The sequence below is a fragment of the Macrobrachium nipponense genome, chromosome 11 (genome assembly GCF_015104395.2).
Source record: "Macrobrachium nipponense isolate FS-2020 chromosome 11, ASM1510439v2, whole genome shotgun sequence".
Taxonomy (NCBI): Eukaryota; Metazoa; Arthropoda; class Malacostraca; order Decapoda; family Palaemonidae; genus Macrobrachium; species Macrobrachium nipponense.
Genome location: NC_061087.1, coordinates 41,790,609 through 41,803,452, shown reverse-complemented (window position 1 = coordinate 41,803,452; position 12,844 = coordinate 41,790,609). Strand labels below are relative to the sequence as shown.

At 33.8% G+C, this 12,844-nt stretch overlaps 2 protein-coding genes across 2 annotated transcripts in view; one reads left to right on the top strand and one right to left on the bottom strand.

Moving 5' to 3' along the window:
* Positions 1–12,844, bottom strand: part of LOC135208572 (N-acetylgalactosaminyltransferase 7-like) — a gene marked incomplete in the record, with an annotated part of 305,399 nt that overhangs the window by 37,076 nt on the left and 255,479 nt on the right.
* Positions 10,327–12,844, top strand: part of LOC135205495 (N-acetylgalactosaminyltransferase 7-like) — a 43,760-nt gene continuing 41,242 nt past the window's right edge. The window contains exon 1 of the mRNA XM_064236219.1: positions 10,327–10,438. Coding sequence (XP_064092289.1) covers positions 10,376–10,438 — 63 coding nt within the window. The 5' untranslated portion in view covers positions 10,327–10,375. The remainder of the gene's footprint in view (positions 10,439–12,844) is intronic.

Sequence of the window (12,844 nt, the reverse complement as noted above, 5' to 3'; positions counted from 1 at the left end):
GATACACGAAAAAGATACAGAGGTGGTTTACCTAGACTTTGCAAAAGCTTTTGACAAGGTAGACTATAATATATTAGCAAAGAAAATTAGAAAACAACATTGACAAAGTAGGAAGATGGATAAAAGGATTTTTACACAACAGAAAACAGATATTGATTGCAAATGATGAGAAATTGGATGAAGCTAAGGTGAAATCCGGTTTGCCACAAGGTATGGTGTTAGCTGCATTGTTGTTTATCTTTATGGTTAAGACATAGACAGTAATGTTAAGGACTCTGTAGTGAGTAGTTTTGCCGATGACACAAGAATAAGTGGAGATTTTACTTGTGATGAAGATAAGAACTTGCTACAAAGAGACCTAAACAAAATATATGAATGGGCAGAGGTAAATAGATGGTATTGTACTCTGATAAATTTGAATCAACAAGTTATGTAGATAAAGAAGGAAAGCTATATGCGTATAGGGGACCTAATCTCAAATGAAGCAGTTAAAGATCTTGGTGTGATGTTGAATTGGAACATGTTATGTAATAATCAAATAGCAATACTATTACCAAAATGCAAAGCAAAAATGGGAATGTTGTTTCGGCACTTCAAAACAAAAAAAAGCAAAACACATAATAATGCTTTATAAAACACATATACGTAGTCCACTTGAATATTGCAATATGATATGGTACCCAAACTACCAAAAGGCTATAACACAAATAGAGAGTGTACAAAGGTCCTTTACAGCTAGAATAGAAGAAGTTAAGGATCTTGATTACTGGGAAAGACTACAGTTTTTAAAATTATATAGTCTAGAAAAGAGAAGAGAAACGCTACATGATAATACAGGAATTGCCAAAAACAGCATGGAGCTAAAAATATCAGAAAGAGCAAGAGAGTAGATTAATAGTGCCCAAAACTATGCCAGGAAAACTAAGGAAAGCACACAGGACATTAATCCACTATGCACCAGCATTGATAATGCATCGTCTATTCAATGTGTTGCCAGCTCATCTGAGGAACATATCAGGAGTGAGCGTAGATGTGTTTAAGAATATGCTCAACAAATATCTAAGCTGCATCCAGATCCTCTAAGAAATTGGAAGATGCAAAATATACCGAAAGATGCATTAGCAATTCTCTGGTAGACATTAGAGGTGCCTCACACTAGGGACCTGGGGCAACCCGAACGAGCTGTAACGTCTGTAAGGTAAGGTAAGGTTCCCTTTTGCTTCATCCATGCCTCCTCCCCAGCGGCCTTTTCACTCCAAACCTAGTGCTTCACCCCCTGCAACTGCGGAATCTGATGTCCGATTCCACTCATTCCCCATACCCATGGGCCCTACGCACCCATTTCTCCTTTATATGGTTATCTTCATATCTTCATATCCCAAGAAAGCAAGATTTGATTCTGTTCAATACAGTACTATACTGGATTCTTGTCTTACTAATTATTTTTGGTTGTGTCTTAATGTTTATGATTGAAAATAGAAATGCAGTATGAGTATCTTGACTAAAGATATACGTACATACTTTGTACTCTAAATATTTGGGTTGTACATGTGGTATTTATGCCTTTGGAAAGGGTTTGGAACTAATTGCTCATATATGCAAGAGGACTACTGTACTGTATTACAAGATATTGAATATGAGCAAAAAATCTTTTTATATTAAGTTGTTTTATTGTTTATGAAGGATTAATAATGTTACCTAAAGTAGTAAGCCCTTTAACAAACCTGGAGTTTTGCAGTTTTAGCTGAGAATAGTGATCAGGTATATACAAAATATTTGTGTAAGCCTGAAACAGTGTTGTTACTGACTGCTGAGACACAAACACCCAAAATTAAAGTGCGTATCACTGAGATAGATGACATTACTTCACTAAGACTTTTTTTTTTTTTAACTGGATTGGAGTAGCTTGTGACATTAAAATCGTATTAGTATGTTAGGAACTAAAATTAGCAGTGTAGTCTTTCTAATACAGTACCTCATCGATATAATGGACCGCTGGTGTATAGTACTTCTGGATATATTGGTGCAAAAGTGGAAATATCGAATTGAGGGTTTTCGCTTTCAGATTGAGGGCTGAACTGTTTCTTTATTAATTTACATTGATTTCAACTCTAAAAATTATGCTAAAGCTTTTACTGTCAAAATTATGCTAAAGCTTTTACTGTCCTGCTGTGTATATTAATAGTAAGCCTTTTATCTTATACAGGTAATGTTTGTTTATATATATAAGACCTTTTATAATTCCATTTAGTAACTAAAGACATTGATGATGTCGGTAAAATGCAATTAGCTGATTATTTTAAGAATATAAGTAAAACCAGAATGCAAATGACACATGATTGCTCTGTTGATGATATTTTTTAATACAACAATAATACATGCAGTATGATTAGATACAGTAAAGCAAGTTATTAAAATTACCATATATTCTCAATACAACTATTGTTTGACTTTTGCACATGGATATCTAACAGTGTAACAACCACACCAAAACAATTGTGTCTCTCTCTCCCTCTACATTTCATTAATCATAATATGTTACTTATGATGCTCCTCCATCCTCCACTAAAAAGTCCCGGTTTATAGAATTGTGGATGAAGTGATTGTAAACCTGTACCAACATAAACAACTAAATTGAGATACAGCTAATTGCTGACATCATTTACTGTAACTATCAAGCGTTTATTGAGAGTTGCATTAAAGGTGTCAAGTTGTTAAACCCTACCAATTCTCAGTGGTGGCTTCTATAAGTGTGAATAAAATACATTTTTATTCATCATTCATCCTTCACACAGTGGAGATCTTAAGGAATAATACCAGGAAACTAAAGCTCCAGAGTATAGCTGAGGCTGTGTAAAACAAATAACAGGCAGGCGAAAGTGATGTCTGGAACTTGCAAAATCACACTTACTGATTATACTATCAAGTAATGTGCACATTTTAAACCTGGATTATATTTCTTCCAGCAACTAATGGTAATGAAGATGTCGGTAATAGCTCAATTAGCCAAGATTTTGAAAGCGTAAGCAGTATCAAATGCAAATGGCATGTGATGACAATGTTTATATTCTGTAATACAGCACCAGTATGATGATAATACTTGTAATATACTGTAATTGGATATAGCAAGCAAAACAACCTTTATTTAAATCATCATTATTATAAATATAGTTCTATGTATGTACTGTTTAACGTTTGCAAATAATTACTTTTCAGTAGTATAGTTTATTTATGACAATATTGGAGTTTCTTTGATGAAGGTGTAGGCTCGGATGCTTTAATCCATTATATTGGTGAGCTACTGTATAATCTTAACATGACAAGTAGGTGCCTTATTTTTAGTGCAACCAGACCACTAAGTTAATTTATGTGCTGTCACAGGGGTGACCCAAAGGATTTGTCTAAAAATGGTAAAGTTTACATTTTATTTATAGCCTTCTAAAAATTATATAATTGAGGTAATTGAAAATAATGGCATTTCCAACAAATTTTCTTTGATTTCTTTCCATAACTTGACATTCACTGTCAGTTACAGACCCATAGGACAAGTGGATATGGCATGCTGAGTGATACCTTGACTTAATAAGAACATTGAAACATATTAGTAGTACCATCCCAGTCATGAAAGAAGCTGGGACAGAGAAGTCCAAACATATTGTTTGTGATCTGAGAACCTCTCTGAAAGCTTGGTACTACTCAGTTCTTAAGGAAATAAATATTCCTTGCACAAAAGCTGGTATAATGCATAAATATAAACAGTTTTCATCTCTATACTAGTCAATAGGCTTAAAGATGCACAATTACCTTGTTTTTGGAAAAAATTTGATGATACATTATCATCATTATTATTATATTCATCGAAGCATACGAGCAGATTGCTCATATATTTATTACAGTCTGGTTTTACAGAATTAAGACGAAGAAAAAGAAAAACTAGATAGGGAACATCAGCATTTTCTTTTCACTTCAAGCTCCACCAGTTATTTATTGTGCATTTTGTATCCAGTTAGATCCCAGATGACAAAGAGCCATCTTGCTCATGCAAGTAGTATTGGTATACAGATTAATTCACAGCAATGGATGCACTAGCAGGGAAGGACACTAAGGCCAAAACCTGGTATAACATGTTTTAGAAATTTATTGGGACGTTTTTAGTAACACTCGTTATCAACCCATGAATTTAAAATGAGATCATTACAATTCTTATAATAAAATTCACAATAATACAGTAAACAGAATGACTATAAAAATTATAGAAATATGTTTTAAAATATGGCTGATCAAAATAAATAGAATAAAGCAAAATACATATTTTAAATCACTTAAAATATAAATGGAAGGTACAAAGATACATTAAATCCACTGGTCAATAGTTATACAAACCAGTAATGAATTAATTATACAGTGGTCCCCCCGTATTCGTGAATAGTTAGAACCCGCAAATGTTTGGCACCCCTATAAAAACGCTAAAAACAGCCTATTTTGTTAGTTAAAACTCAAGAAAAACCCACTAAAAATTTTCATACTTGGTTTTTTTAATAGTTTTATCACAAAAAGTGAATTTTATGATGAAATTCGTAAAGAAAAACAGGAATTTGTGGATATTTATCATAGAAAAATAACGCGAATGTGCGAATTTTCCACAAATAATGCGGGGAAACGTTCCCGAGAAAAAATCCGCGAATGTGTGAGTCCGCAAATCTGGAGAACGCGAATACAAGGGGTCCACTGTATCTTAGTTTTACCAGACTACTTAGCTGATTAACAGCTTTCTTAGGGCTGGCCTGAAGGATTAGCTATTTTGACATGGCTTAGGAACCAATTGGTCACCTAGCCACGAGACGTACAGCTTATTTTGGGATCCGAACCACATTACATACATCAAGAAATGACTTTCTATCACGAGAAATAAATTCCTCTGATTCCGCGTTGGCCTAGCGGAAAATCGAACTTTGGACCACCGGATTGGCAGTCGAACACGAAAACTGCTCGTTCAATGAGGAACTTACAAACCAGTAAAACAGAGGCCAAAAACACAAAAGTGATTTTGCAGCCACATTTCTATCCAAAGAAGCTTTCATCTTGAAAGAATACAGTCTTAAAATGTTGAAGTCTGCAGCAAACTGAGCAGTGGTTAAAACCAGAAAATCTTCATTATTACAAAGAGTGACCAGTCTACATACTCGTTGTGTTCTCAAATTGCACTGTACAGGCAGTCCCCGGTTATTGGCCGGGGTTCCATTCCCAACAGCGTGACAATAAACAAAAATCACTGATCACCGAAAATCAGCAATAATAACACAGATCCCCAGTTATGGACATCGGCACTGCTGTTAAGAGGAGATCAGCGCATCTTGGTGTCAAAAATCAAGTTACGTATTGTTGTTGCTTGACAAGTACTGTGAAACCGGTTCGTCAGATAACCTGGGACTGGCTGGTAATGGTATTTCTTAGCTACCAAATAGTGTTACTGATGGTGTAAGCATGGGATCCAGTATAGGACCATCTTATAGAAAAAAGATGGTTACACGATTGTCCTTTTAGATTTTTTGAGTATGTAATACCATAATAGTAAGTACTATTAATGTAGAAATTACAGCTGAATTAAAGATAATCAAACACTTGCCTATTTAGATATTCAGATTCAGGTAAAAAATCTTAATAATAAATTTCACAAATATAAGAGCATGCTTTCTATGTCACTGTTGACCCCCGCCTATTTGCAGTTCAGGGTTCCCAGCCTCACCAATTTGCAGATTTTTCTGTGAAAACCATCAAATTATTTGCGGAAAATTCAGTAATTCACAGATTGTTTTGCAGAGCAATTTCAAATACAACTACTATCCGACTTACAACCTGCTCGACATACGACCACTCGTACTTACAACCTTACTTCAGACAGTTGACCATTGAGTTACTTGGCACTGCGCCATCTCATGAGAACTCTCATCACTCAGGCATGAGAACTCTCATCACTCAGGCAGCATCAGTTTGAGTTACCCTGCCCTATCTGCAGCATCATTTGGTATTAACTGTACTGTAGACTGAATTGCAAACCAATTTAAGTAAGAATCGACTTCTGACATGCATGCAAGAACCTAACCCCATTGTAACTCAATGCCTGAATGTACGTAATATATACTATTACATAAATGATTAAAATGTATTAGTAGAAGTACATTATGGTAAAAAGATTGAAATAATGATTGTACATTACATTACAGTACTAAGTAGGCACTTTTATATAGCAAAGGTTTGATAGTATACCCTACCCAGTTTGTTGGCCACTTTCTAAGGTTCGACTTACATCCATTCTGACTTAAAACCAGTGGGTCGGAACCAAACTTGGTTGTAAGTAGGATAGTACTTGTAATAAGATTAAAATGATTAAATAATAATAATAATGATATATTCAAAGGAGACCTCTTTGAAACAAGTATTACAGTGGACCCCCCATATTCGCAGACTCACACATTCGCGGGTTTCTCTCTGGAACATTTCTCCGCATTATTCGCGGAAAACTGGCCAATTCACAGTAATTTTCCTATGAGAAACATCCACAAATTTCTGTTTTCTTTTTTTTTTTATCAATTCCATCATAAATTGCACTTTTTGTGATAAAACTATTAAAAAAAACAGGTATAAAAATTTTTAATGGTTTTTTCTTGAGTTTAAACTAACAAAGTAGGAGGTTTAAAGCATTTTTATAAGGGTTCAAACTATTCGCGGGTTCTAACTATTCCCGGGGGCGTCTGGTACGCATCCACCGCAAATACGGGGGGACCAGTGTATTGAAAGATATTACTGCATCAGCTGTATTAAACTTGTAATTAGTCGTCTTTATTTTTCTAATACGTAACTGCTTTCTCTTTGCCCAGTTGTAATAGCAGAGAGAAAGCAGTTATTATTATAAAAATAGCAAAGACTATTTATAAGTTCAATGAATGCAACTGATGCAGCAATATCTTTCAATAATATAATATACAGTGGACCCCCTGTATTCGCATTCTCTGGATTCGCAGACTCACAAATTCGCAGATTTCTCTCTGGATCATTTTACCTGCATTATTTGCGGAAAATTTGCACATTCGCGGTATTTTTTTATGAGAAATATCCACAAATTCTTGGTTTTTTTTTATCATTTCCATCATAAAATGCACTTTTTGTGATAAAACTATTAAAAAACCAAGTATAAAAATTTTTAGTGGATTTTTCTTGAGTTTTAACTAACAAAATAGGCTGTTTTAGCATTTTTATAGGGGTTCCAAACATTCGCAGGTTCTAACTTCATTGTGGGAGTGGGGGGGGGTTCTGGTACGCATCCCCCGCGAATACGGAGGGACCAGTGTAATAATAATAATAATACTTTACCTGTAATAATATAGATCCATAGTTTTAACAAGTCCAGTCATTGGTGATCTGGTTTTATGGCACTTGTCTACCACCATAAAATTGGTGATTTATGGCGCCATAACAAGCCAAGTCCTGGTTATTGGTGCCATAAGGCGCCAATCATAGAGTTATGGTGCCATAATATACCTAACAGAGGTGCCGTCAGGTGCTTATGGTGCCAAGTTTCAGTTAATGGCGGTTTTTGCATATCGACACACCCCTGGGAACGGAACCCCTGCCAATAACCAGGGACTGCCCGTACTCATTTTCAAAGATATTATTGATAATAAGATTAATATGATTAAATATATAATAATGATGATGATAGTACTGCACTACCTGTAGTAATATAGTAATAAGATTAGATAATAGTAAGAGTAAATAAACACTCAGACCTATGGGGAAAGAAACAGGTTTTCATGCTTTGCACCAGTAATTAACCAGTTTTCCCCTTTTAACCTTTAATTAACCTTTTATAGGAGGGACCTTGTTATAGTGAACCATCCTGATAGTTACTGTACAGCTCCCTAAACCAGTTTTCTCACCTCGTTAATAGCTACACCGCTCAGAAATGATACTTATGGAAATTATATTAGTGATATTGAAATGATGTTAAAGTGTTATTGAAATATCAAAGTGATTTAGGATGATAGTTTAAGATACCACAACCACCGGCAAATACCGAAAATCTGCTCATAACTGTATTTTTCAATAGCTGGAACACCAAAAAACCCTCTAAAAATACTTATAACTGTCTATTTTCATGGTATTTTTATAACTTAAATACATTTTTTATGATAAAAATGTATTTAGTCACAAAAATAGCATGAAAATATGGTAATTAGTGAATATTTTTTGACAAAACTGTGAATTACCAAATATTCTACGATATACTGAAAAATCCATTTCACAGAAAAATCTGCAAATAACTGAATCCAATATTGCTGAACCACAAATAAGCTGGGGTTCATTATTGGTAAACAACTCTTAAAATTATATAAAAACAAACAACCCGAAACTATATCTAATGTTAAGAAACCTGTTATACTTATTTACCTTGAACCTTGACGGAAATTCAGGTATGGTTTTAAAAAGCAATTAATTTCTATTTTGTTGTCCATTTGCTACTCTCAGCTAGACATCAAAATATATTTAATTTTGGAAAATAAATTAGGTAATTTTTAACAAATTAATGGCCCTATACCAACAAGCCTTTGGTTCAGTCTAATCTATAAATGGCAGTGTAGTGGTTGTAATGCCACTTACATTGGAAAAACTACCAGATAAGCTTGCATGAGATGATTTGAACATCTTAGCAAGTCTTTTCATTCAGGCAGTTATCATTCAAGACCTAGTTATACTAGTGCATTTACAGAACACAGAAAGGAGCCTTGTCACCTTTTACATATTTAAGATTTTTCTGTTTTAACTACAGCTCAGTTTGCTGCAGACCGTGGTATTTTAGAAGTAAACTGTTTTCCTTTAAGATGAACGTTTCTTTGGCTAGAAATGTGACTGTAACCTCACTGTTGTGTTTTTAGTCTGCATTTTACTGGTTTGTATATAGACTAGGGAATTTTTTGTGCCTGTACCTTCCATTTTAATTTGAAGTGATTTAAAATATGTATTTTGCTTTATTTTATTTTTATTAGCCATCTTTTAAACATAGTTTATGTACTATTATGAATTTTATTATAAGAATCATAAAGTTATCATTTTGATTTGTAGGCTGATAACAAGTGAGTTATTCAAAATGTCTTAATAAACTTGTGAAAAATGCTGTTTGGGTTTTGGCCTTGGTGTCCTTACTAATATATACAAATTCATTACCCTAAGTGCCAATTTTTTTTTAATTTCTTTTGGCAAGTAACATCCAGTTACCTGTATCAGAGGTCCTGGAGGTTCTTAAAAAGATCTTTAAGGTCCTTATTCTTAGCTTTTGAGTTTATTAATCCCAGATGGACAAGAATATTTATCAACTGAAGTCTTACTTCCCAAATTAATAGTGTCTTAAAAGTAAGATAGCTGTAAATTTTAAAGATGAAAACTGTACGTAATAATTTTTGTGGTTCATGAATTAAAAATCTCATTCTGCTGGGTATAACTTTCTTGAAGTACTTCTGACTGGTTTGAAAACTGCAGCTGCCCCTTACTTCAAAACAGATATTACTGACAGTTGTGACATCAGTGGTATGGGTAACCTTATACGTACGTAGTTTGATAGTTATGTAAGAACCACCAGTACTTAACACTTCAGTTGATAGAAATTCTTGACTGATGCTGTTTCATTCCAGGCTGTGTAATGTTCAAGCAAAATTAGAACTTTGTAATTTTAAAATGAGAACAGTATTTTTTATTTAGCATTTTTGTAATTGTGTATTTATATTTTAAGTTAGTCTTCCACTTTAAAACTGATTAGACTGATGACAGACTTGAAGACATACTGACTTTACATTGACTTTGTGTGTTGACCCGTAGCTCCGCAGCTTTGTGGGTGACTTCTGTTGGGATACGGCAGGCAAGGATGCTCCTGCCCTTTTGGAAACTTACCCATGCTTAGGTGACATTCTTGGGGGTGATACTAGTCAGGTAAGAATGTTAAATTTCAATCACCAACTTGAAGCATGGGTAAGCTTGATTTAGTAAAACAGGTAATTATTTTCATAGTTTTTTCAGTTTGGCCTGGGAAGTTAATAATTTAATTATTGGTTGGAATGGTTATTCCATATTTATTCTTAAGACATGACCACGGCTGGTAGTTTGTATGGTGTATGTATTGTGATTTTGATTGCTGGTGTTGTGAAAGTGATCCATATTTAAAGGGTGGTTCTTGGTGTAATTCTCAGTCGCTCTATTCTACCTTTACATTTTTGGGGTATGGTTTCTTGCACAAACTGGCATTATTGAAGCATAGGATTGGTTCACTGTCTTTCTGTACACTCCACAGCTACGAAACGCTGCTACCTCACAGTGCCTTGATACCATGGGTCATGCAGCTCCTAGTTTCATGGGGGTAGCTCATTGTCATGGGTTTGGTAATAATCAGGTAAGTGTATTATATCACATTTATATCAATAAAAATTATTAGCTTCAAGTACTATTGTGAAAAATTATAGTATATATTTTATGTATATTCTCATTAAAATAATGTAAAAATTTCCTGTAAATATTTGATGTACGTACATTTTCACAATAATGTAGTTTTTGTGACATTTTGATAATGTGGTAAAGAGTAAATCCCCAGCAGCATATCACATTTTGGCACAACTAGTATCAGGCAGCTCTAGCATGGCAGAAGTGATTTTATCTGGAGATATTTCTCATCATAGATTACACCTTACGTGTTAAGATAATAGTTATGGGCAGTTATTTTAGCTCCACTGTTATCAGGTAATGAAACCAACACCCGATCCATTTGGAGGTAGAAATATAATTGTTTCATTAAACTACTTTGTAATTGCAGTGGGAACTAACATAATCATACAAACATGTTTGACATTTGCAACCTTGCCTGTCTCACATTCCAAAAGGTTTCCAAGATAGGAGATCTAAAGACCAGCCTTACTGGTTATTTGTGATTCCAAAATTCTAGGAGTCTTAAGCTTAAGACAATACATATGAGTATTAGCTTATAGCTCAAAAAAAGACATGATGAAGAATATACAAATTCTTGTACAATGATAGTCATACTGTAATTCATCAGCTTTTTGAGATTTATTATAGAAAGAAATAATAGTATCACAAGGAAGCCGTTTCAACAAACAATCAAAGGCATGCAGAAGCTGAAAGCAGAGCCAGTTTGTTTATTACAGAGATGAGTTACTTTTACAGTAGTAAAGAATTATAAAAAGCAATTGTCATTGGATTGATGTTTTACTGTATAACAAAAATAAAAGTGATTTGAGCAGATTGAGTGTAAGTGAAAGAAATGGCTGAATAATCATCCCAGATCAGCTGTTAAGTTAGTGGGAAGCAGAGTCATTCTTCCCTCTCTCCCTCTGTCTCTCTCACTCAGCTCACCGAATACTAATTCGAGCAAGCTTTTTTTTTTTTTTTTTTTTTTTTTTTTCAATTTATTGCGTTTGTTTTCGTGTTTTATCATGTTAAATTTATTGTGAATGAACATTTTATTTTTTATGTGAATTGGCACTGATTTTACGTACATATGTATTATAGTAAAGATTTTATTGTCTTCTTTCCTCAACAATACCACGACGCACGATAACTTAAAATCATTCATTCATTATTCCTCATATCTATAAACGCTCCCTCCCTCTACCTCAAGTTGACTGTGTATCACCACAGTGACGAATGATTTTGTTAATCATTTGTGTTAAATTTTATTTTGAAAAGCTTTGTTCTTTCATTTACCATTTTGCTAATATTGTTCAACTAGACCGTCTCACTCGGCACACCAAACATTGGCTCAAACTTTTTTTTTCTTCTTTTTTCTGTATTGCATTTGATTTTCATATTTTATCATTATGTTAAATTTATTGGGAAATTCCCTTTTCATGTGAACTGTTATTGCTTTTACATACATACAGTAATATTTTAACTCTCTCTTCTTTCCTCAACATATCAACGCTCCCTCGTTCAGTCTCAAGTTAGCTGGGCGTGACGTCACCGCGGTTACGTACAATTTTATACATCTTTTATGCTATATGTTGTTTTGAAAGCTAAATTTTATATTAACCCTCTTACGCCGGAGCCCTAAAAATCAAAACGTCTCCCGTATGCCGGGCCTGGTTTGGAGTGAGCGCGGAAGTGGAAAAAATAATTTTTTCAAAAAATTACAGCGCGCGTACTTTTGAAGATTAAGAGTTCATTTTTGGCTCCTTTTTTTGTCATTGCCTGAAGTTTAGAATGCAACCATCAGAAATGAAAAATAATATTATTATCATATGTAAATAATGCGATATATGGTAGCGAAAAAAAAAAAATTCATACATAATTGTATTCAAATCACGCTGTGCAGAAAACGGTCAAAGCTAACCAGTTATTTATTTTTGCGTTGTATTGTACACTAAATTGCAATCATTTTGATATATAATACATTGTAAAACAATAAAAGCAACACCGGAAAAATATTATCACAAAATGATGTACGAATTCGTAACGCGCGGACGCAAAAAAATATTTTTTTTTCAAAAATTCACCGTAATTCTAAATAATGTTCTAGAGACTTCCAATTTGTTTCAAAATTAAGACAAATGATTGAATATTACGATACTGTAAGAGTTTTAGATTAGAATTGCAGATTTCGACCATTTCGGACGAGTTAAATTTGACCGAATGTCGAAATTTTAATATATATATTTTTTCATATGCACATATTTCAAAGATGGAAAAAGCTACAACCTTCATTATTTTTTATTGTATTCTTCATGAATTTGCGCACATTTTGATATATGAAAACTCTATAAAAAGGCTAATATGAAAAGGAGCAAAT